Here is a 25,556-nt window from a genome sequence, read left to right as displayed (position 1 = left end):
GGTTAAGGGCTCGTAAGTAAGCCTTTCATTGTAAGGTTGTATTCCTGTTGTAGTTGGCACATGTGACATTTTAAATAAAAAAAAGTGATTTGATTTAATGGCATGAATGACTAATAGCTCCTAAGAAGTTATTGGGAAAACAAGATAAACCTGTCTGTAGATTTCTCACCTGGATGACTGGAGGCTTCTCTGGATGAGTACAAGATTAGCCCATCTTCAAACCGGCCACAATTCCTGGGGTTTCCATTCTGGGGTTTTCTTATCTGTGTAATCCTTTGGGGGATTTGAATCATGACAGTTTAACAGACAGTTCCGAGAGTATTTGACTGTAATCATTATAATGTAATAACTTAATTTATATATAATATAATATAAATGTTTGATTTTGTAAATGTTCAATTAACATGTCTTATTTTGGTATAGTGATACCGAAAGAGCCCAATTCCTTAGTTTCTCTGCATGTGTTGTTTTGGCTTAATCCTTATAATCCTGATCTCCGACCAAAACAGTTCCAGAGTATTTCTCTGTTATAGTGACAGGTCACGACAACACACCTCTACCCTGTTCTATTCTCAGGTAACATTTATACTCTGTTCTATTCTCAGGAATCATCTATGTTTTGTTCTATTCTTAGGAATCATTTCTACTCTGTTCTATTCTCAGGAATCATTTCTACTCCGTTCTATTCTCAGGAATCATCTTTGTTTTGTTCTATTCTTAAGGAATCATTTCTACTCTGTTCTATTCTCAGGAATCAACTATGTTTTGTTCTATTCTTAGAAATAATTTCTACTCTGTTCTATTCTCAGGAATAATTTCTACTCTGTTCTATTTAATACTTTCTACTCTATTGAATCATTTATATTCTGTTCTGTTGAAACATACCCATTCTGTTATATTCTAATGACAACATCTCTACTCTGTTCTATTCTCAGGAATAATCTATATTATATTGCCTTGAGCTCTCTGTTATAAAACACATTCTCAATGGGATAAAGGACAAATAAAACCAAACAAAAAGAACTAAATGGGCCGCATTGAATGAAACTTCTCTATTCTGAACGTCTGATTAGTTCCTGTACACAGCACTATGTTCATAATACAAACATACCTTCTAAAACATTTCAATATGAAAGAGTTGTGACCAAGTGTATGACGTCTACATGGATGTTATGTACGTACAACAAAGTCGATTGGCCCTTTTTCTACTCAAGTAGTTTGATACATTGCTATGTTTTTATTTAGAAATCCCTTTTACAAAAAGTCCCACTTTACATAACATCATTACTAAACTTTAGACAAACCAGTTACCACACCCCGGTGTCAGGGATGGCTTACTCTGGAAACTCCTTTGGTCTCTACCGAGTTCAAATAATTCAATTGGGCAATCCTCTGGAGTGGGCGTGGTTTACAGATTTGCCCCGCCCGCGGTGTCTTTGATTGACATTGCTCAAGAGCATCTGCAGCCAGCAAACCGTGAGTTCTCGCTCTGTCGGTTGAAGAGACATGGATTCGGTGCTGCTGCTGATCATGTTCATGTCCCATTATAGTCACACACCAGCATCTCTGCTCTAGCAGGCTTTTTTAACGTCGGTCACCTCTAAACCTACTGACAAACGGGGATATATTATATGCTCTCTTTTTTTATTTTCTCTCTCTTTCGGTCTCAGTCGCAATCTCTCGATCGCTTATCGGTGAGAAAGAGGTAGGCAGGCTTGTTTCCCCGTGGAAGAGGGCAGCCTATAGCGGGGGCCAAGGGCATTTACTCCGTGGTCTCGTTGTCTGGATGGTTTCTGATTCTGGTGATTTGTATAATATTTAATTTGAATCATGGCGACTGATTCCCCTGCCCGGAGTCTGGATGAGATCGACCTGTCTGCTCTACGGGTAAGATAAACCCGGGTCTACATCATGTATCTGTGTCAGTATCAGAGATGGCTACTACTCTCACTCTGTGTCTCTCTCTGTGTGTGTGATTGTGAGAGAGAGAGATACAACGCTTCTAAAATGGGTCAAATTCCCCATCCCTCCCTACAGCCACCAACATGGCAGACTGGCCTACCGATGTTTGTGCATGAGCGAAACATATCCGAATGTCGAATTGTGCAGGCCTATATAGCACTGTTCATAGCCTAATGGCAGGTGGTTATACAATGTAACACAACATATAAACATACTCAGTGGAAGAACGTCAACCAAGTGTTTCTCTTTCTGCTGATTTACTAAAGATTTAGCAAGGTAAACAATGATAGGTATGGCATGGCATGACAGCATAGCAGTGTAATCTGATGTCATGGGGGGAGGGGGGGGAGGGGGGGGGGGGTGCTTCGGTGGTCTCGGTTTTTAGGTCTGAATAGGTCGCTTTCATTGAGCCAGTCCGCGGTGGAATGTAGCCTAAACACACACGCACACACACACACAGAATGTTAATATGGGTCTACCAAAACAGCCTGATAGTTTTCATGGGCATTTACTGTATGTATACATTATACATTAAGGCATTCATGCATACTGTGTGTGTGTGTGTGTGTGTGTGTGCGTGTGTGCGTGCGTGAACAACAAATGTCACTCACTGTTAAACATTGGTAGAGAGAGTCCTCTACAAAGGATACTATTAAATAATCACTAAGTATCTATTTACATGTCATACTGTATATTGTCTATTTTACATTACCTTGATATATTGCATATGCCAATATGGTTATATGTTGGTATAACCATCAGTGTAGATGCTAAACTCTGCTAAGCCAGTAAGGCTAGTGGCTAGGCTACCTGTAGACTGTGTTGTCTGTGCACTCTTAGAAAAAATGGTTCCAAATGGGTTCTGCGGCTATCCCCATAGGAGAACCCTTTTTGTTTCCAGGTAGAACCCTTTTTGGTTGCAGGTATAACTGTGTTGGTTTCCATGTAGAACCCTGTGTGGAAAGGGTTCTACATGGAACCCCAAAGGGTTGTACCTGCAACCAAAAGTGATTATTCAAAGGGTTCTCCTATGTGGACAGCCAAAGAACCCTTTATGGTTCTAAATTGCAATTTATTTTCTAAGAGTGTAGACTGGGTCTGTAGGCTACTGTTACTGCACTCTCTGGTTATTTTGTGAACCCTGAGAAAAGACACACACACACACACATACACACACACACACACACTGCATGATGGATACACCTACTCTGCAAGATGCTGTGTGTGCGTTTGCATTTGTTTGTGTGTGTGTGTGGTCAGGTACTGTATATAGATATAAGCTATGACCCACAGACAGGTACACAGACTAGTATAAAGGATGATAGGCAGTGTTTTCATGTCATTCTAGAATCTCCATTACATAACAGAACTCACAATATGACATAGTACTGTACATATAGGGAGCCATTTGACATCCCGGGTTGCCAGATTGGGTTGGTGTCATGGTAAGGATGAGGACAGAGTCTGGGTTGACATTTTGGTAGAGGGCAGAGCTAGTCTATAGCTGAACTCTACAGTAGCATGATTAGGTTGCCAGGTTGGGCAGAGCCAGTCTAGCTGAGTTGTACAGTGGCCTATTGAGGTTGCCAGGTTGTGCAGAGCCAGTCTAGCTGAGCTGTACAGTGGCCTGTTCAGGTTGTGCAGAGCCAGTCTAGCTGAGCTGTACAGTGGCCTGTTCAGGTTGTGCAGAGCCAGTCTAGCTGAGCTGTACAGTGGCCTGTTCAGGTTGTGCAGAGCCAGTCTAGCTGAGCTGTACAGTGGCCTGTTCAGGTTGTGCAGAGCCAGTCTAGCTGAGATGTGCAGTGGCCTGTTCAGGTTGTGCAGAGCCAGTCTAGCTGAGCTGTACAGTGGCCTATTGAGGTTGCCAGGTTGTGCAGAGCCAGTCTAGCCGAGATGTACAGTGGCCTATTGAGGTTGCCAGGTTGGGCAGAGCCAGTCTAGCTGAGATGTACCGTGGCCTATTGAGGTTGCCAGGTTGGGCAGAGACAGTCTAGCTGAGCTGTGCAGTGGCCTGTGTGGATTACAGTTCTCCACCAGTCAGTCGCAGACATTAATCCACTGGTTAGTGGGTCACTGGCTAGACTGGCCTAGGAACCGCTGGACAGATGAGTGTGTGTGTGTGTGTTGGGAAATCCTGACTGAGAAGTGGTCAGAGAATTGGTGATACAGCACACCCACACGCACAGTCAGAAGCCAGGCAGTCAGCTGATGATATCAACAGACAACAGATCAGCAGGACAGCACTGACCACACACTCAGTCACACACACACACACACACACACACATAGGTGTAGGGTGAGGAGCTGATGAATGAGAGAGACAAAGAAAAAGGGGGAACGATGAAGGGAGAGAGAACTAGATGGAGAGTGAGAGAAAGAGAGAGATTGAGTGCCAGTTATGTCACAGATGACACCCTATCCTCCATTACTTTTGGCCAGAGCACTAGCCATTATATAGACACTCTCAACTTAAACCCACCTACGCCCCAGAACTGACCAACAAGCATATTATTCATGAACTATCTGGGTGTGTTGTACTCAAATGTCTCCTGAATGTCCCCTGAATGTGTCTGGGTGACCTAATTTCCCGCTGAGCCACAAGACCCCCTTATTCACACTCTTTCCGTAGACACACACACACACACACTTTTTAGAGCCATAGAGTTTGAAGAATGTATACAAGGCCTCACGAGGAGCTGAACAGAGAATAAGATTCATCAGCAGAGAGAGAACATTTGTGTGAGTCATCCGGTACAGTAGAGTCCTTCTCTCATGACAGTGGTTGTTTAGATAGGACCAGTTACAACGTGACTCCCATCATCCACTAACCTACTACAATCTAATCATCTCACACACAACCTGTGAGCCCATTCTGTTGTATTAAATAGTCATGATAACGGACACTTTTCTATCAGCTAGCCTGAGGATATGAATGAACTGGAGCAGCAACAACACTCTGTTAGACTCTGTACACACACACACACACACACACACACACTTAGACACACTTGATCACTAACTCTTGTGTGGGCTTGTTTAGAAGAGTGAGTGTTTCTGTGTTTCTCATGGTACCACAGTAGGTAAAGAAGGGAAGACGAGATGAGGAGATAGCTTGAGAGAGAACATAAAAGAGAGTAGAAGTGCCACAGTGGTGCTTATGTACTGCTGGAATGAGAGATGGAGGGAGAGACAGATGGAAAGAGAGTAAAACCACCACAGCCAAAAGGCTCAAGTCTGTTGGAATGAGAGAGCGATGGAGAGAGAGAGAGAATAAAAGAGAGTATGACAGTGCCATAGCATTTCTCAGAGACGGGCTGGAATGAGAGAGAACGAGAGAACTAAACTGTGAGAGCTACATATGTCTACTCAGGCTGGCTGGAGATGAATGGAGAGAGAGAGAAAGAGAGAGAGTTGGAGTGAGAGAAGAAAGTGTAAGAGAGTGAGGGCTACAGAGGGGGGAGTTGAATTCCAGCTATTGTTGGAATGCCTTAGCAACACAGCAAAGTGTGTGTGTGTGTCTGTCTGTGTGTGTATGTATGTAAGGTCACTGGGTTCTCTGCTGGGGTCTAGCGATTCCTCTTGTAAACTCTACTGTCTAGTAAGCTGATCGTTATGAAGCCACTTTAGCTAGCTATCGACAGTAGCAGTCTATTAGCATCAGCTAGCTTCAAGCTAACTGTCTGTAGCCTATCTCTGGGGGCTAGCATCAACCTAACTGTCTATGTTTTGGGGCTGGCATCAAACTAACTGTCTATATGTGCTAGCATCAAGATAACAGTCTGTATGTCTGGGGTGGGGACTAGCATCAAGCTAACACCTCTATAACTGCCAGCTTCGAGCTAAATGTCTGTTTGAACTGTGACTCCGAATCTGTCTCTCTTTAGGACCCAGCAGGCATCTTTGAGCTGGTGGAGTTGGTGGGCAATGGAACCTACGGACAGGTGTACAAGGTAAGACACACACTTCTTTCTCTCTGTCCTGGTCTCCCTCTCTCCCCCCTGGTCTCCCTCTCCCCCCCTATCTCTTATCAGTAGGAAACAGTCATTTGTATCTGACAAGATGCAGAGGGATGTATATTTCAGGACACAGGATATGACTGAGCGATTTCCCGTCTCTGCCTCTGTCAGGGGTTTATGTTTGATTGGCGTAATGGTGGCTCGGGGTCTCAGTTGCTCCAGTGTGAGCCCAAGTGTCACTGTCTTTTTTTACAAACCTCCTTTCCTCTCCTCTCCTTTCGTTTCCTCTCCTTTCTTTATCTGTCCTCTCCTCTCCCGTGAAGTCATTCCTTTATAGATGCACCTTTGAATATGTTGTTTCAACTGTGTTCATTAGGGATGGGAATTGCCAGGGACGATATGATATTATCACCATACTTAGGTGCCGATGCGATGTGTATTGCGATTCTCACGATTCTATATGTATTGTGATTCGATACTGTGATATTATTGTGATTCGATACTGTGATATTATTGCGATTCGATGTTCCAGACATATTGCTCACCATATGTCTGCTGCAGGGAGACGAGGGAGAGAGCCACGAGAGCCACCAAATCAAAGTCACCGAAATAAAAGTGCTGAAAACAAATTGGCTCCCAATGTAAAAATCAGATGGATAACAAGCTATGAAGGTAATATACAGGGTTTTTGGTGCAGGTACAGGTACAGCAAACTAGCACAAAAATAATGTTGCGATATTGTCCAAACGTTACAATCCCAAAATAATATCCTGATTATGTAACTGTATCAATATTTTTCCCCCGTCACTAGTGTTTATGTTTGTGTATAATGGACTAGTGTGTGTGTGAAGGTCATGTTGGAATGGGGAGTAGAGTTGTGCTCTGATTGGATAAACAAAAGAGGTCAGCTAGAGGTCAACACTGTTAGCCACAGATAAAGTTTGACAGCCTCTTCCGTATGTGTGTGTGTGTTTCTGTGCATTTGTGAGAGAAAATGCGCAAGAGAGGTGTTTCTGTGAGACTTGCATCTTGTGCATGTGTGTTTGTGTGTCTGCTTGTGTGTGTGGGGTGTGTGAGAGTTATGTGAGTTCAGTTATTGCTGACGATGCTCTCTGACTGAAAGTCACGCCTCATTTGCTGGATGACATTCAGCCTGTCTACTGTAATACACTATACACTACTAATACACTATAGCCATATAGGCCCACTGCAGTATACTGTAGTATATACTAACCCTAACCCTGTCTACTGTAATATACTATAGCCATATAGGCCCACTGCTGTACTGCAGTATACTGTAGTATATACTAACCCTGTCTACTGTAATACACTATAGCCATATAGGCCCACTGCTGTACTGCAGTATAATGTAGTATATACTAACCCTGTCTACTGCAGTGTGCTGTAGTATATACTAACCCTGTCTACTGCAGTATACTGTAATATATACTAACCCTGTCTACTGTAATACACTATAGCCATATAGGCCCACTGCTGTTCTGCAGTATAATGTAGTATATACTAACCCTGTCTACTGCAGTATACTGTAGGATATACTAACCCTGTCTACTGTAATACACAATAGCCTTATAGGCCCACTGCTGTACTGCAGTATACTGTAGTATATACTAACCCTGTCTACTGCAGTATACTGTAGTATATACTAACCCTGTCTACTGCAGTATACTGTAGTATATACTAACCCTGTCTACTGTAATACACTATAGCCATATAGGCCCACTGCTGTACTGCAGTATAATGTAGTATATACTAACCCTGTCTACTGCAGTATACTGTAGTATATACTAACCCTGTCTACTGTAATACACTATAGCCATATGGGCCCACTGCTGTACTGCAGTATACTGTAGTATATACTAACCCTGTCTACTGCAGTATACTGTAATACACTATAGCCATATAGGCCCACTGCTGTACGGCAGTATAATGTAGTATATACTAACCCTGTCTACTGCAGTATACTGTAGTATATACTAACCCTGTCTACTGTAATACACTATAGCCATATGGGCCCACTGCTGTACTGCAGTATACTGTAGTATATACTAACCCTGTCTACTGCAGTATATACTAACCCTAACCCTGTCTACTGTAATACACTATAGCCATATAGGCCCACTGCTGTACTGCAGTATATTGTAGTATATACTAACCCTGTCTACTGCAGTATACTGTAGTATATACTAACCCTGTCTACTGCAGTATACAGTAATATATACTAACCCTAACCCTGTCTACTGTAATACACTAAAGCCATATAGGCCCACTGCTGTACTGCAGTATACTGTAGTATATACTAACCCTGTGTACTGCAGTATACTGTAGTATATGTTAACACTGTCTACTGCAGTATACTGTAGTATATACTAACCCTGTCTACTGCAGTATACTGTAGTATATACTAAACCTGTCTACTGCAGTATACTGTAGTGTATACTGCAGTAAACTGTAGTATATACTAACCCTGTCTACTGCAGTATACTGTAGTATATACTAACCCTGTCTACTGTAGTATATACTAACCCTGTCTACTGCAGTACACTGTAGTATATACTAACCCTGTCTACTGCAGTATACTGTAGTATATACTAAACCTGTCTACTGCAGTATACTGTAGTGTATACTGCAGTAAACTGTAGTATATACTAACCTTGTCTACTGCAGTATACTGTAGTATATACTAACCCTGTCTACTGCAGTATACTGTAGTATATACTAACCCTGTCTACTGCAGCATACTGTAGTATATACTAACCCTGTCTACCACAGTATACTGTAGTATATACTAAACCTGTCTACTGCAGTATACTGTAGCTGTATCTTTTGACCCCAGTGGAGAGGATCAAAAGTTCCCTGACAACATGAAATAGTGCCTTCACACAGACAGTGTGGTGAAGAAGGCGCAACCGCAGAGCTCTCCAGAGGGTGTTGCGATCTGCCCAACGCATCACCGGGGGCACACAGCACTGGTTGGGTATAATGTGTATATTTATGTTGTGTGTATATACAGGGCGCATTTGTAAAAGAGTCCAAGGTCTCTATAACCTTAACCCTTTAAATGTAACGTTAACCCCTCACCTAGCTAATGTTAGCAACAACAAATTGGAATTTGTAACATATAGTACGAATTGCAACTCGAAACTTATCGGACGAATTGTAAATCGTAACATATCATACGAAATGGATGTGTAGGGCGTGAGATGTGACTGAAATGTTGCGTGTGGGGAGAAAGCAACGACTGAGAGCGATAAAGGGTGGAGGAGGAGGCTTGGCTTGAAGCGCTGGGCTTCTTGTTATGACATGTGTTATCTGGATTAGGCTAAGATAATTATACCTACGGAGGAGAGGCTTCTATCAAGGAACTTTAAATGTCCCTTGAACATTCAAAGGCACACTTCCTGCCCTCCAGGACGTCTACAGTACCGGGTGTCACAGGAAGGCCTAGAAGATCATCAAAACCTCAACCACCCGAGCCACGGCCTGTTCACCCCACAACCATCTATTCAAATCAAATCAAAGTTTATTTGTCACGTGCACCGAATACAACAGGTTTAAACCTTACAGTGAAATGCTGACTTACAGGCTCTAACCAATGGTGCCAAAAAAAGGTGTGTGTGTGTAGGTAAGTAAAGAAATAAAACAACAGTAAAAATGCATTTGAAATAAGAGTAGCAAGGCTATATACAGACACCTGTTAGTCAGACTTATTGAGGTAGTATGTACATGTAGGTATCGTTAAAGTGACTATGCATATATGATGAACAGAGAGTAGCAGAAGCGTAAAAGTGGGGTTGGCGGGTGGAGGGTGGCGGGACACAATGCAGATAGCTTGGTTAGCCAATGTGCGGGAGCACTGGTTGGTCGGGCCAATTTAGGTCGTATGTTCATGAATATATAGTTAAAGTGACTAAGCATATAAGATAAACAGAGAGTAGTAGCAGCAGCGTAAAAGAGGGGGAGGGGGGGCACACAATGCATATAGTCTGTGGTTAAAAACTTTTGAGAAGCCTTTTTGTCCTAGACTTGGCACTCCGGTACCGCTTGCCATGCGGTAGTAGAGAGAACAGTCTATGACTGGGGTGGCTGGGGTCTTTGACAATTTTTAGGGCCTTCCTCTGACACCGCCTGGTGTAGAAGTCCTGGATGGCAGGCAGCTTTGCCCCAGTCATGTACTGGGTCATACGCACTACCTTCTGAAGTGCCTTGCGGTCGGAGGCCCGAGCAATTGCTGTACCAGGCAGTGATGCAACCGGTCAGGATGCTCTCGATGTTGCAGCTGTAGAAACTTTTGAGGATCTCAGGACCCATGCCAAATCTTTTTAGTTTCCTTAGGGGGAATAGGCTTTGTCGTGCCCTCTTCACGACTGTGTTGGTGTGTTTGGACCAATCTAGTTTGATGTTGATGTGGACACCAAGGAATTTGAAGCTCTCAACCTGCTCCACTACAGCTCCGTCGATGAGAATGGGGACGTGCTCGGGCTCCTTTTCCTGTAGTCCACAATCATCTCCGTAGTCTTGGTTACATCTAGAAGGCGGAGACAGTACAGGCACTTCCAAGCTGGGACAAAGAGACTGAGAAACCTCTTCTATCTCCAGGCCATGAGACTTTTAAACAGTCACCACTAACCGGCCTCCGCCCAGCACCCTGCCCTGACACTTAGTCACGGTACTTCACCCTACACCTTAGTTTTGCCTTATGTACATAGACATGGAACACTAGTCACTTGGATTATGTTTACCTACTGTTTTACCCACTTCATACAGTGGGGCAAAAAAGTATTTAGTCAGCCACCAATTGTGCAAGTTCTCCCACTTAAAAAGATGAGAGAGGCCAGTAATTTTCATCATAGGTACACTTCAACTATGACTATGACAGAGAAAAAAAATCCAGAAAATCACAGGATTTTTTATGAATTTATTTGAAAATTATGGTGGAAAATAAGTTAACTGTTAACTGTAATGTAGTGTAGTTCATCTCTTTCTATTTAACCTGTAGTGTAGTTCATCTCTTTCTAACTGAACCTGTTAACTGTAATGTAGTGTAGTTCATCTCTTTCTAACTGAACCTGTTAACTGTAATGTAGTGTAGTTCATCTCTTTCTATTTAACCTGTAGTGTAGTTCATCTCTTTCTATTTAACCTGTAGTGTAGTTCATCTCTTTCTAACTGAACCTGTTAACTGTAATGTAGTGTAGTTCATCTCTTTATAACTGAACCTGTTAACTGTAATGTAGTGTAGTTCATCTCTTTCTAACTGAACCTGTTAACTGTAATGTAGTGTAGTTCATCTCTTTCTAACTGAACCTGTTAACTGTAATGTAGTGTAGTTCATCTCTTTCTAACTGAACCTGTTAACTGTAATGTAGTGTAGTTCATCTCTTTCTATTTAACCTGTAGTGTAGTTCATCTCTTTCTAACTGAACCTGTTAACTGTAATGTAGTGTAGTTCATCTCTTTCTAACTGAACCTGTTAACTGTAATGTAGTGTAGTTCATCTCTTTCTATTTAACCTGTAGTGTAGTTCATCTCTTTCTAACTGAACCTGTTAACTGTAATGTAGTGTAGTTCATCTCTTTCTAACTGAACCTGTTAACTGTAATGTAGTGTAGTTCATCTCTTTCTAACTGAACCTGTTAACTGTAATGTAGTGTAGTTCATCTCTTTATAACTGAACCTGTTAACTGTAATGTAGTGTAGTTCATCTCTTTCTAACTGAACCTGTTAACTGTAATGTAGTGTAGTTCATCTCTTTCTATTTAACCTGTAGTGTAGTTCATCTCTTTCTAACTGAACCTGTTAACTGTAATGTAGTGTAGTTCATCTCTTTCTAACTGAACCTGTTAACTGTAATGTAGTGTAGTTCATCTCTTTCTATTTAACCTGTAGTGTAGTTCATCTCTTTCTATTTAACCTGTAGTGTAGTTCATCTCTTTCTATTTAACCTGTAGTGTAGTTCATCTCTTTCTAACTGAACCTGTTAACTGTAATGTAGTGTAGTTCATCTCTTTCTAACTGAACCTGTTAACTGTAATGTAGTGTAGTTCATCTCTTTATAACTGAACCTGTTAACTGTAATGTAGTGTAGTTAATCTCTTTCTAACTGAACCTGTTAACTGTAATGTAGTGTAGTTAATCTCTTTCTAACTGAACCTGTTAACTGTAATGTAGTGTAGTTCATCTCTTTATAACTGAACCTGTTAACTGTAATGTAGTGTAGTTCATCTCTTTCTAACTGAACCTGTTAACTGTAATGTAGTGTAGTTCATCTCTTTCTAACTGAACCTGTTAACTGTAATGTAGTTCATCTCTTTCTAACTGAACCTGTTAACTGTAATGTAGTGTAGTTCATCTCTTTCTAATTGAACCTGTTAACTGTAATGTAGTGTAGTTCATCTCTTTCTAACTGAACCTGTTAACTGTAATGTAGTGTAGTTCATCTCTTCCTAACTGAACCTGTTAACTGTAATGTAGTGTAGTCTCTTGTTTCTTCTTCTCCCTTGGTATCCAAGATCCATCAACACTCCCTCTTTCCACCTCTCTCTCTGTTATTCTCTCTCTCCCTTGCAAACTAAGGTGATTTTGGGAATCCATCCATCTATGCCTCTCTTTCTCTCTCTCTCTCTCTCTCTCTCTCTCTCTCTCTCTCTCTCTCTCTGTCCTCCATTCTGCATGCAGTTCTTATCAATATATAATGACATTTTCCCGTCATGTATTTTGTGTGTGTGTGTAAATCTGTCCCTACATTTCTCTGTTCCATATGAAAAGCCTTAATGGCCCATGTGTGCGGGTTGTGTGTGTGTGTGTGTGTACCCTTAGAGCTGATAAAAGATCCAGAAATAGAACATACTCTTTTCATCGTTTCCCCTCTCTCTCTTTTCATCGTTCCCCCTCTCTCTCTTTTCATCGTTCCCCCTCTCTCTTTTTTCATCGTTCCCCCTCTCTCTCTTTTCATCGTTCCCCCTCTCTTTTCATCGTTCCCCCTCTCTCTTTTCATCGTTCCCCCTCTCTCTCTTTTCATCGTTCCCCCTCTCTCTCTTTTCATCGTTCCCCCTCTCTTTTCATCGTTCCCCCTCTCTCTCTTTTCATCGTTCCCCCTCTCTCTCTTTTCATCGTTCCCCCTCTCTCTCTTTTCATCGTTCCCCCTCTCTCTCTTTTCATCGTTCCCCCTCTCTCTCTTTTCATCGTTCCCCCTCTCTCTCTTTTCATCGTTCCCCCTCTCTCTCTTTTCATCGTTCCCATCTCTCTCTTTTCATCGTTCCCATCTCTCTCTTTTCATCGTTCCCCATCTCTCTCTTTTCATCGTTCCCCCGCTCTCTCTTTTCATCGTTCCCTCTCTCTCTCTTTTCATCGTTCCCCCGCTCTCTCTTTTCATCGTTCCCTCTCTCTCTCTTTTCATCGTTCCCCCTCTCTCTCTTTTCATCGTTCCCCCTCTCTCTCTTTTCATCGTTCCCCCTCTCTCTCTTTTCATCGTTCCCCCTCTCTCTCTTTTCATCGTTCCCCCTCTCTCTCTTTTCATCGTTCCCCCTCTCTCTCTTTTCATCGTTCCCATCTCTCTCTTTTCATCGTTCCCCATCTCTCTCTTTTCATCGTTCCCCCGCTCTCTCTTTTCATCGTTCCCTCTCTCTCTCTTTTCATCGTTCCCCCTCTCTCTTTTCATCGTTCCCCCTCTCTCTCTTTTCATCGTTCCCCCTCTCTCTTTTCATCGTTCCCCCTCTCTCTTTTCATCGTTCCCCTCTCTCTCTTTTCATCGTTCCCCCTCTCTCTCTTTTCATCGTTCCCCCTCTCTCTCTTTTCATCGTTCCCATCTCTCTCTTTTCATCGTTCCCCCGCTCTCTCTTTTCATCGTTCCCTCTCTCTCTCTTTTCATCGTTCCCCCTCTCTCGTTTCATCGTTCCCCCTCTCTCTCTTTTCATCGTTCCCCCTCTCTCTTTTCATCGTTCCCCCTCTCTCTTTTCATCGTTCCCCTCTCTCTCTTTTCATCGTTCCCCCTCTCTCTCTTTTCATCGTTCCCCCGCTCTCTCTTCATCGTTCCCCCGCTCTCTCTTTTCATCGTTCCCTCTCTCTCTCTTTTCATCGTTCCCCCTCTCTCTTTTCATCGTTCCCCCTCTCTTTTCATCGTTCCCCCTCTCTCTTTTCATCGTTCCCCCTCTCTCTTTTCATCGTTACCCTCTCTCTCTTTTCATCGTTCCCCCTCTCTCTTTTCATCGTTCCCCCTCTCTCTCTTTTCATCGTTCCCTCTCTCTCTCTTTTCATCGTTCCCTCTCTCTCTCTTTTCATCGTTCCCTCTCTCTCTTTTCATCGTTCCCTCTCTCTCTTTTCATCGTCCCCCCTCTCTCTTTTCATCGTTCCCCCCTCTCTCTTTTCATCGTTCCCCCCTCTCTCTTTTTATCGTTCCCCCCTCTCTCTTTTCATCATTCCCCCTCTCACTCTTTTCATCGTTCCCCCTCTCTCTTTTCATCGTTTTCTCTCTCTCTCTTTTCATCGTTCCCCTCTCTCTTTTCATCGTTCCCCCTCTCTCTTTTCATCGTTCCCCTTCTCTCTCTTTTCATCGTTCCCCCCTCTCTCTTTTCATCGTTCCCCCCTCTCTCTTTTTATCGTTCCCCCCTCTCTCTTTTCATCGTTCCCCCTCTCACTCTTTTCATCGTTCCCCCTCTCTCTTTTCATCGTTTTCTCTCTCTCTCTTTTCATCGTTCCCTTTCTCTCTCTTTTCATCGTTCCCCTCTCTCTCTTTTCATCGTTCCCCCTCTCTCTTTTCATCGTTCCCCCTCTCTCTTTTCATCGTTCCCCCTCTCTCTTTTCATCGTTCCCCCTCTCTCTTTTCATCGTTCCCCCTCTCTCTTTTCATCGTTCCCCCTCTCTCTTTTCATCGTTACCCTCTCTCTCTTTTCATCGTTCCCCCTCTCTCTTTTCATCGTTCCCCCTCTCTCTCTTTTCATCGTTCCCTCTCTCTCTCTTTTCATCGTTCCCTCTCTCTCTCTTTTCATCGTTCCCTCTCTCTCTCTTTTCATCGTTCCCTCTCTCTCTTTTCATCGTTCCCCCTCTCTCTTTTCATCGTTCCCCTCTCTCTTTTCATCATTCCCCCTCTCTCTTTTCATCGTTCCCCTTCTCTCTCTTTTCATCGTTCCCCCCTCTCTCTTTTCATCGTTCCCCCTCTCTCTTTTCATCGTTCCCCCCTCTCTCTTTTTATCGTTCCCCCCTCTCTCTTTTCATCATTCCCCCTCTCACTCTTTTCATCGTTCCCCCTCTCTCTTTTCATCGTTTTCTCTCTCTCTCTTTTCATCGTTCCCCTCTCTCTTTTCATCGTTCCCCCTCTCTCTTTTCATCGTTCCCCTTCTCTCTCTTTTCATCGTTCCCCCCTCTCTCTTTTTATCGTTCCCCCCTCTCTCTTTTTATCGTTCCCCCCTCTCTCTTTTCATCATTCCCCCTCTCACTCTTTTCATCGTTCCCCCTCTCTCTTTTCATCGTTTTCTCTCTCTCTCTTTTCATCGTTCCCTTTCTCTCTCTTTTCATCGTTCCCCCCTCTCTCTTTTCATCGTTCCCCCCTCTCTCTTTTCATCATTCCCCCCTCACTCTTTTCATCGTTCCCCCTCTCACTCTTTTCATCGTTCCCCCTCTCACTCTTTTCATCGTTCCCCCTCTCACTCTTTTCATCGTTCCCCCTCTCACTCTTTTCATCGTTCCCCCTCTCACTCTTTTCATCGTTCCCCCTCTCACTCTTTTCATCGTTCCCCCTCTCTCTTTTCATCGTTTTCTCTCTCTTTTCAACGTTCCCCCTCTCTCTTTTAATTGTTCCCCCTCTCTCTCTCTTCATCGTTCTCCCTCTCACTCTTTTCATTGTTCCCCCTCTCACTCTTTTCATCGTTTTCTCTCTCTTTTCATCGTTCCCCCTCTCACTCTTTTCATCGTTCCCCCTCTCACTCTTTTCATCGTTCCCCCTCTCACTCTTTTCATCGTTCCCCCTCTCACTCTTTTCATTGTTCCCCCTCTCACTCTTTTCATCGTTTTCTCTCTCTTTTCATCGTTCCCCCTCTCTCTTTTCATCGTTTTCTCTCTCTTTTCAACGTTCCCCCTCTCTCTTTTCATTGTTCCCCCTCTCTCTCTCTTAATCGTTCTCCCTCTCTCTCTTTTCAACGTTCCCCCTCTCTCTCTTTTCATCGTTTTCCCTCTCTTTTCATCGTTTTCCCTCTCTTTTCATCATTCCTCTCTCTCTCTTTTCATCGTTCCCCTTCTCTCTCTTTTCATCGTTCCCCTTCTCTCTCTTTTCATCATTCCCCCCTCTCTCTTTTCATCATTCCCCCCTCTCTCTTTTCATCATTCCCCCCTCTCTCTTTTCATCATTCCCCCCTCTCTCTTTTCATCATTCCCCCCCTCTCTCTTTTCATCATTCCCCCCCTCTCTCTTTTCATCATTCCCCCCTCTCTCTTTTCATCATTCCCCCCCTCTCTCTTTTCATCATTCCCCCCTCTCTCTTTTCATCATTCCCCCCTCTCTCTTTTCATCATTCCCCCCCTCTCTCTTTTCATCATTCCCCCCCCTCTCTCTGTTCATCATTCCCCCCCTCTCTCTTTTCATCATTCCCCCCCCCCTCTCTCTTTTCATCATTCCCCCCCCCCTCTCTCTTTTCATCGTTCCCCCCCCTCTCTCTTTTCATCGTTCCCCCCCCCTCTCTCTTTTCATCGTTCCCCCCCCTCTCTCTTTTCATCATTCCCCCCCCTCTCTCTTTTCATCATTCCCCCCCCCTCTCTCTTTTCATCATTCCCCCCCTCTCTCTTTTCATCATTCCCCCCCCTCTCTCTTTTCATCATTCCCCCCCTCTCTCTTTTCATCATCTCCCCCCTCTCTCTTTTCATCATTCCCCCCCTCTCTCTTTTCATCGTTCCCCCTCTCTCTCTTTTCATCGTTCTCACTCTTTTCATCGTTCCCCTTCTCTCTCTTTTCATCGTCTTCTCTCTCTTTTCAACGTTTTCTCTCTTTTCAACGTTCCCCCTCTCTCTCTTTTCAACGTTCCCCCTCTCTCTCTTTTCATCGTTTTCCCTCTCTTTTCATCGTTCCCCCTCTCTCTCTTTTCATCGTTCCCCCTCTCTCTCTTTTCATCGTTCCCCCTCTCTCTCTTTTCAACGTTCCCCCTTGCTTGAGAATATTTGAAGGTGGCTATGGGAGTTTTTATTTTCTACTGTAAACTCAGACTGCCTAAGTTGAGACCCGGTCGGGCACAGAGAACACTACTGTAAACTCTGACTGCCTAAGGTGAGACCCGGTCGGGCACAGAGAACACTACTGTAAACTCTGACTGCCTAAGGTGAGACCCGGGTCGGGCACAGAGAACACTACTGTAAACTCCGACTGCCTAAGGTGAGACCCGGTCGGGCACAGAGAACACTACTGTAAACTCCGACTGCCTAAGGTGAGACCCGGGTCGGGCACAGAGAACACTACTGTAAACTCTGACTGCTTAAGGTGAGACCCGGGTCGGGCACAGAGAACACTACTGTAAACTCTGACTGCCTAAGGTGAGACCCGGGTCGGGCACAGAGAACACTACTGATGGATTGATGTGTTGATTGACCACATCAGTTTGTGTCAATACCACTATTTAAAAATAGAAGACACACGACACTTTAGAGTATGATTCACACACGCACGCAAGCACGTGTAGAGTGATGTGTGTGTGTAGTACAGTGTGTAATACAGTGTGTACATGACGTGCTTGTGGTTTGTGCATCGCTGACCGTTATTGGTCAATAAAACAGACCTGGAGTGGAAATTGTGTTATTAGGGAAAAGGGGCGGGTCTTAATCAAATGTAGATGAGAATGGGATTTTTAGCCGTGGGAAGAACACCACTCCTTTACCTAATCTCACTTGTCCTCTACGGCTCTCTTTCCCCTCTCTCTCCCACCCACCCTCCCCGCTCTCTCTCCCTCCCCCTTCCTTTTCTGTGGAAAAACTTTAAAGATAGTTATCTCTTCACCTACCATGAGTCATGTTGCTAACGACACACAAACCCACAATCTTGCACACACACACACTTGGCAGTGTGTTCATTAGGCCACTCCTCCCCCGAGGCTACACGCTCCACTTACCCACAATGCACCCCTCACCCACCCAGACCTCCCTGGGTCAATTAGCCTGATATCAATAATGACTTCAGTGTGAGAGAGAGAGACAGGATTGGGGATGTCTCTCCTTAGCCTCCTCTCATTAGACTCTTCTCATTAGCCTCCTCTCATTAGCCTCCTCTCCGCTCCCCTCTCCTTTCCTTAGCCTCCTCTCCTTAGCCTCCTCTCATTAGCCTCCGCACCTCTCTCCTCTCCTTAGCCTCCTCTCCTTAGCCTCCGCTCCCCTCTCCTTTCCTTAGCCTCCTCTCCTTAGCCTCCGCTCCCTTCTCCTTTCCTTAGCCTCCTCTCATTAGCCTTCTCTCCTCTCCTTAGCCTCCTCTCATTAGCCTCCTCTCATTAGCCTCCTCTCCTTAGCCTCCTTTCCTTAGCCTCCTCTCATTAGTCTCCGCTCCCCTCTTCTTTCCTTAGCCTCCTCTCCTTAGCCTCCTCTCCTTAACCTCCGCTCCCCTCTCCTTTCCTTAGCCTCGTCTCCTTAGCCTCGTCTCCTTAGCCTCGTCTCCTTAGCCTCGTCTCCTTAGCCTCCTCTCCTTAGCCTCCTCTCCTTAACCTCCGCTCCCCTCTCCTTTCCTTAGCCTCCTCTCCTTAGCCACCTCCTCTCCTTAACCTCCGCTCCCCTCTCCTTTCCTTAGCCTCCTCTCATCAGCCTTCTCTCCTCTCCTTAGCCTCCTCTCATTAGCCTCCTCTCATTAGCCTCCTCTCCTTAGCCTCCTTTCCTTAGCCTCCTCTCATTAGTCTCCGCTCCCCTCTCCTCTCCTTAGCCTCCTCTCCTTAGCCTCCTCTCCTTAGCCTCCTCTCCTTAGCCTCCTCACCCCTCTCCTTTCCTTAGCCTCCTCTCCTTAGCCTCCTCACCCCTCTCCTTTCCTTAGCCTCCTCTCCTTAGCCTCTGCTCCTCTCTCCTTTGCTTAGCCTCCTCTCATTAGCCTCCGGTCCCCTCTTCTTTCCTTAGCCTCCTCTCCTTAGTCTCCGCTCCCCTCTCCTTTCCTTAGCCTCTTCTCCTTAGCCTCCTCTCCTTAACCTCCGCTCCCCTCTCCTTTCCTTAGCCTCCTCTCCTTAGCCACCTCTCCTTAGCCTCCTCTCCTTAACCTCCGCTCCCCTCTCCTTTCCTTAGCCTCCTCTCATCAGCCTTCTCTCCTCTCCTTAGCCTCCTCTCATTAGCCTCCTCTCATTAGCCTCCTCTCCTTAGCCTCCTTTCCTTAGCCTCCTCTCATTAGTCTCCGCTCCCCTCTCCTCTCCTTAGCCTCCTCTCCTTAGCCTCCTCTCCTTAGCCTCCTCACCCCTCTCCTTTCCTTAGCCTCCTCTCCTTAGCCTCTGCTCCTCTCTCCTTTGCTTAGCCTCCTCTCATTAGCCTCCGGTCCCCTCTTCTTTCCTTAGCCTCCTCTCCTTAGTCTCCGCTCCCCTCTCCTTTCCTTAGCCTCGTCTCCTTAGCCTCCTCTCCTTAGCCTCCTCTCCTTAACCTCCGCTCCCCTCTCCTTTCCTTAGCCTCCTCTCCTTAGCCACCTCTCCTTAGCCTCCTCTCCCTAACCTCCGCTCCCTTCTCCTTTCCTTAGCCTCCTCTCCTTAGTCTCCTCTCCGCTCCTCTCTCCTTTCCTTAGCCTCCTCTCATTAGCCTCCGCTCCCCTCTTCTTTCCTTAGCCTCCTCTCCTTAGCCTCCTCTCCTTAACCTCCGTTCCCCTCTCCTCTCATTAGCCGCCTCCTCATTAGCCTCCTCTCATTAGCCTCCTCTCCTTAGCCTCCTCTCATTAGCCTCCTCTCATTAGCCTCCTCTTATTAGCCTGCGCTCCCCTCTTCTTTCCTCAGCCTCCTCTCCTTAGCCTCCTCTCCTTAGCCTCTGCTCCTCTCTCCTTTCCTTAGCCTCCTCTCATTAGCCTCTGCTCCCCTCTCCTTTCCTTAGCCTCCTCTCCTTAGCCTCCTCTCCTTAACCTCCGCTCCCCTCTCCTTTCCTTAGCCTCCTCTACCTAACCTCCGCTCCCTTCTCCTTTCCTCAGCTTCCTCTCCTTAGCCCCCTCTCCTTATCCTCCGCTCCCTTCTCCTTTCCTTAGCCTCCTCTCAGTAGCCTCCTCTCTTTATTCTCCGCTCCCCTCTCCTTTCCTTAGCCTCCTCTCCTTAGCCTTCTCTCCTCTCCTCTCCTTAGCCTTCTCTCATCTTCTCTCTGTAGCCTTCTCTCCTTTCCTTAGCCTCCTCTCCTTAGCCTCTCCTCTCCTCTCCTTAGCCTCCTCTCCTCTCCTCAGCCTCCTCTCCTCTCCTTATCCTTCTCTCCTCTTCTTATCCTTCTCTCCTCTTCTCTCCTTAGCCTCCTCTCCTCTCCTCAGCCTTCTCTCCTCTCGGTAGCCTTCTCTCCTCTCCTTAGCCTTCTCTCCCCTCTGTAGCCTTCTCTTCTCTCCTCTCCTCTCCTTAGCCTCCTCTCCTCTCCTTAGCCTCCTCTCCTCTCCTCAGCCTCCTCTCCTCTCCTTAGCCTTCTCTCCTCTTCTCTCCTTAGCCTCCAGTCCTCTCCTTAGCCTTCTCTCCTCTCGGTAGCCTTCTATCCTCTCCTTAGCCTCCTCTCCTTAGCCTTCTCTCCCCTCTGTAGCCTTCTCTCCTCTCCTCTCCTTAGCCTTCTCTCCTCTCCTCTCTGTAGCCTTCTCTCCTCTCCTCTCTGTAGCCTTATCTCCTCTCCTCTCTGTAGCCTTCTCTCCTCTCTGTATCCTTCTCTCCTCTCTGTATCCTTCTCTTCTCTCCTCTCTGTATCCTCCTCTTCTCTCCTCTCTGTATCCTTCTCCTCTCTGTATCCTTGTCTTCTCTCCTCTCTGTATCCTTCTCTTCTCCTCTGTGTATCCTTCTCTTCTCTCTCTCTCTCTCTCTCTCTCTCTCTCTCTCTCTCTCTCACTCTTTCTCTGTAAATCTCCTCGGTTGTTCATTTGACCTCCGGAACTGCTAGAGTGAAACACTGATTTGCTGAACCTGGCTCTCCAGCTTACACTGCGGTGTGTGTGTGTGTGTGTTTACGTGTGCATATTTGTGGACGTACTGTATATACAGTACTATACACCGCCTGTGTAGCTCCAGAGCACGGGCCTGGATTATGCTTCTCTGCCTGCTGCTCTGTCCGCTCAGGGCTCACCATGGCTGGGTTGGGCTGCTAGGATAATCCCAGGCTTCAGGCCCAGAGGTACAGTTGAAGTCGTAAGTTTACATACACTTTAGCCAAATACATTTAAACTCAGTTTTTCACAATTATTGACATTTTAATCCTAGTAAAACATCCCTGTTTTAGGTCAGTTAGGACACCACTTTATTTTAAGAATGTGAAATGTCAGGATAATAGCAGAGATAATGATTTATTTCAGCTTTTATTTCTTTCATCACATTCCCAGTTGGTCAGAAGTTTACATACACTCAATTAGTATTTGATAGTGTTGCCTTTAAATTGTTTAACTTTGGTCAAACGTTTCGGGTAGCCTTCCACAAGCTTCCCACAATAAGTTGGGTGAATTTTTAAAAATACTTTCTAAAATCCACCTTTCTAAAAACAAGTCTCTCACCGTTGCCGCCTGCTATAGACCACCCTCTGCCCCCAGCTGTGCTCTGGACACCATATGTGAACTGATTGCCCCCCATCTATCTTCAGAGCTCGTGCTGCTAGGCGACCTAAACTGGAACATGCTTAACACCCCAGCCATCCTACAATCTAAACTTGATGCCCTCAATCTCACACAAATTATCAATGAACCTACCAGGTACCTCCCCAAAGCCTTAAACACGGGCACCCTCATAGATATCATCCTAACCAACTTCCCCTCTAAATACACCTCTGCTGTCTTCAACCAAGATCTCAGCGATCACTGCCTCATTGCCTGCATCCGTAATGGGTCAGCGGTCAAACGACCTCCTCTCATCACTGTAAAACGCTCCCTGAAACACTTCAGCGAGCAGGCCTTTCTAATCGACCTGGCCGGGGTATCCTGGAAGGATATTGACCTCATCCCGTCAGTAGAGGATGCCTGGATATTTTTTAAAAATGCCTTCCTAACCATCTTAAATAAACATGCCCCATTCAAGAAATGTAGAACCAGGAACAGATATAGCCCTTGGTTCTCCCCAGACCTGACTGCCCTTAATCAACACAAAAACGTCCTATGGCGTTCTGCATTAGCATCGAACAGCCCCCGTGATATGCAGCTGTTCAGGGAAGCTAGAAACCATTATACACAGGCAGTTAGAAAAGCCAAGGCTAGCTTTTTCAAGCAGAAATTTGCTTCTTGCAACACTAACTCAAAAAAGTTCTGGGACACTGTAAAGTCCATGGAGAATAAGAACACCTCCTCCCAGCTGCCCACTGCACTGAAGATAGGAAACACTGTCACCACTGATAAATCCACCATAATTGAAAATTTCAATAAGCATTTTTCTACTGCTGGCCATGCTTTCCACCTGGCTACTCCTACCCCTGTCAACAGCACTGCACCCCCAACAGCAACTCGCCCAAGCCTTCCCCATTTCTCCTTCTCCCAAATCCATTCAGCTGATGTTCTGAAAGAGCTGCAAAATCTGGACCCCTACAAATCAGCCGGGCTAGACAATCTGGACCCTTTCTTTCTAAAATTATCTGCCGAAATTGTTGCCACCCCTATTACTAGCCTGTTCAACCTCTCTTTCGTGTCGTCTGAGATTCCCAAAGATTGGAAAGCAGCTGCGGTCATCCCCCTCTTCAAAGGGGGGGACACTCTTGACCCAAACTGCTACAGACCTATATCTATCCTACCATGCCTTTCTAAGGTCTTCGAAAGCCAAGTCAACAAACAGATTACCGACCATTTTGAATCTCACCATACCTTCTCTGCTATGCAATCTGGTTTCAGAGCTGGTCATGGGTGCACCTCAGCCACGCTCAAGGTCCTAAACGATATCTTAACCGCCATCGATAAGAAACATTACTGTGCAGCCGTATTCATTGATCTGGCCAAGGCTTTCGACTCTGTCAATCACCACATCCTCATCGGCAGACTCAACAGCCTTGGTTTCTCAAATGATTGCCTCGCCTGGTTCACCAACTACTTCTCTGATAGAGTTCAGTGTGTCAAATCTGAGGGTCTGTTGTCCGGACCTCTGGCAGTCTCTATGGGGGTGCCACAGGGTTCAATTCTTGGACCGACTCTCTTCTCTGTATACATCAATGAGGTCGCTCTTGCTGCTGGTGAGTCTCTGATCCACCTCTACGCAGACGACACCATTCTGTATACTTCCGGCCCTTCTTTGGACACTGTGTTAACAACCCTCCAGGCAAGCTTCAATGCCATACAACTCTCCTTCCGTGGCCTCCAACTGCTCTTAAATACAAGTAAAACTAAATGCATGCTCTTCAACCGATCACTACCTGCACCTACCCGCCTGTCCAACATCACTACTCTGGACGGCTCTGACTTAGAATACGTGGACAACTACAAATACTTAGGTGTCTGGTTAGACTGTAAACTCTCCTTCCAGACCCATATCAAACATCTCCAATCCAAAGTTAAATCTAGAATTGGCTTCCTATTTCGCAACAAAGCATCCTTCACTCATGCTGCCAAACATACCCTTGTAAAACTGACCATCCTACCAATCCTCGACTTTGGCGATGTAATTTACAAAATAGCCTCCAATACCCTACTCAACAAACTGGATGCAGTCTATCACAGTGCAATCCGTTTTGTCACCAAAGCCCCATACACTACCCACCATTGCGACCTGTACGCTCTCGTTGGCTGGCCCTCGCTTCATACTCGTCGCCAAACCCACTGGCTCCATGTCATCTACAAGACCCTGCTAGGTAAAGTCCCCCCTTATCTCAGCTCGCTGGTCACCATAGCATCTCCCACCTGTAGCACACGCTCCAGCAGGTATATCTCTCTAGTCACCCCCAAAACCAATTCTTTCTTTGGCCGCCTCTCTTTCCAGTTCTCTGCTGCCAATGACTGGAACGAACTACAAAAATCTCTGAAACTGGAAACACTTATCTCCCTCACTAGCTTTAAGCACCAACTGTCAGAGCAGCTCACAGATTACTGCACCTGTACATAGCCCACATATAATTTAGCCCTATCAACTACCTCTTTCCCATCTGTATTTAATTTATTTATTTATTTTGCTCCTTTGCACCCCATTATTTTTATTTCTACTTTGCACATTTCTTCCATTGCAAAACTACCATTCCAGTGTTTTACTTGCTATATTGTATTTACCTTGCCACCAAGGCCTTTTTTTGCCTTTACCTCCCTTCTCACCTCATTTGCTCACATTGTATATAGACTTGTTTATACTTTATTATTGACTGTATGTTTGTTTTACTCCATGTGTAACTCTGTGTTGTTGTATCTGTCGAACTGCTTTGCTTTATCTTGGCCAGGTCGCAATTGTAAATGAGAACTTGTTCTCAACTTGCCTACCTGGTTAAATAAAGGTAAAATAAATAAATAAATAAAATAAAAATTTTAGCCCATTCCTCCTGACAGAGCTGGTGTAACTCAGTCAGGTTTGTAGGTCTCCTTGCTCCACATGCTTTTTCAGTTCTGCTCACACATTTTCTACCGGATTGAGGTCAGGGCTTTGTGATGGCCACTCCAATACCTTGACTTTGTTGTCCTTAAGCTATTTTGACAACTTTTGTATGCTTAGGGTCATTGTCCATTTGGAAGACCCATTTTGCGACCAAGCTTTAACTTCCTGACTGATGTCTTGAGATGCTGCTTCAATATATCCACATAATTTTCCATCCTAAGGATGCCATCAATTTTGTGAAGTGCACCAGTCCCTCCTGCAGCAAAGCTGTGGAGGGGAGGATGTGTGGGTTCTATGAGGAGGATGGGGGGCTTGGTGTGTGTAGCTGTGGAGGGGAGGATGTGTGGGTTCTATGAGGAGGATGGGGGGCTTGGTGTGTGTAGCTGTGGAGGGGAGGAAGTGTGGGTTCTATGAGGAGGATGGGGGGCTTGGTGTGTGTAGCTGTGGAGGGGGGATGTTCACATTTGGAATGTGCCAGATGTGTCAACCTTCGATTTTACATCGGGATGTAGAAAGGAGAGTGGTGTGTGTGTGTCTGTGTGGCACAATATGCAAACAGTATGCATTTCTTAGACTGGGTAGTCAGTGCGGGAGGGAGGGAGGGAGGGAGGGAGGGAGGGAGGGAGAAAGTTGTTTCTTTTTATCGTTCCCTCCTCTGGGGAAGGTTGCTGTGGTCATGGAAATGGGGAAAAATAGCCTCCAACCTTCAGTCATTCTGTCCATCCCATCACCCACTTACCCCCTCACCCCTAGCAGGACAATGCTCACTTCTTCTCCTCTCCTTGTGTGTGTGTTGGCCACTGTACGTTGGACAGCCAGGTCTGTTGCTAGGCTACGGACAGGAAGTGTCCTGCATAGTAAATGTGTCTGAGGGGATCTGTGTAATGGAGTTGGCAGTGGACGCACACACACACACACAAACCCACACACACAAGCAATTGCGCACACACTCGTCAGCTGGTTGGGGCTATGAGGCTTCAGACAGC

General features: G+C 45.4%; 1 protein-coding gene across 1 annotated transcript in view; it reads left to right on the top strand.

Moving 5' to 3' along the window:
- Positions 1-1,438: 1,438 nt before the first annotated feature.
- Positions 1,439-25,556, top strand: part of LOC110527385 (TRAF2 and NCK-interacting protein kinase) — a 54,838-nt gene continuing 30,720 nt past the window's right edge. Inside the window, 2 exon segments of the mRNA XM_036982688.2 lie at positions 1,439-1,887; positions 5,847-5,912. Of these exon segments, the coding sequence (XP_036838583.2) occupies positions 1,831-1,887; positions 5,847-5,912 (123 nt within the window). The 5' untranslated portion in view covers positions 1,439-1,830.

The sequence above is a fragment of the Oncorhynchus mykiss genome, chromosome 7, assembly GCF_057628025.1.
Source record: "Oncorhynchus mykiss isolate SJ-2025 chromosome 7, ASM5762802v1, whole genome shotgun sequence".
NCBI classification, from domain to species: domain Eukaryota; kingdom Metazoa; phylum Chordata; class Actinopteri; order Salmoniformes; family Salmonidae; genus Oncorhynchus; species Oncorhynchus mykiss.
Note: the sequence above shows the minus strand (reverse complement) of the source record. Positions and strands in the feature narration are given on the sequence as shown.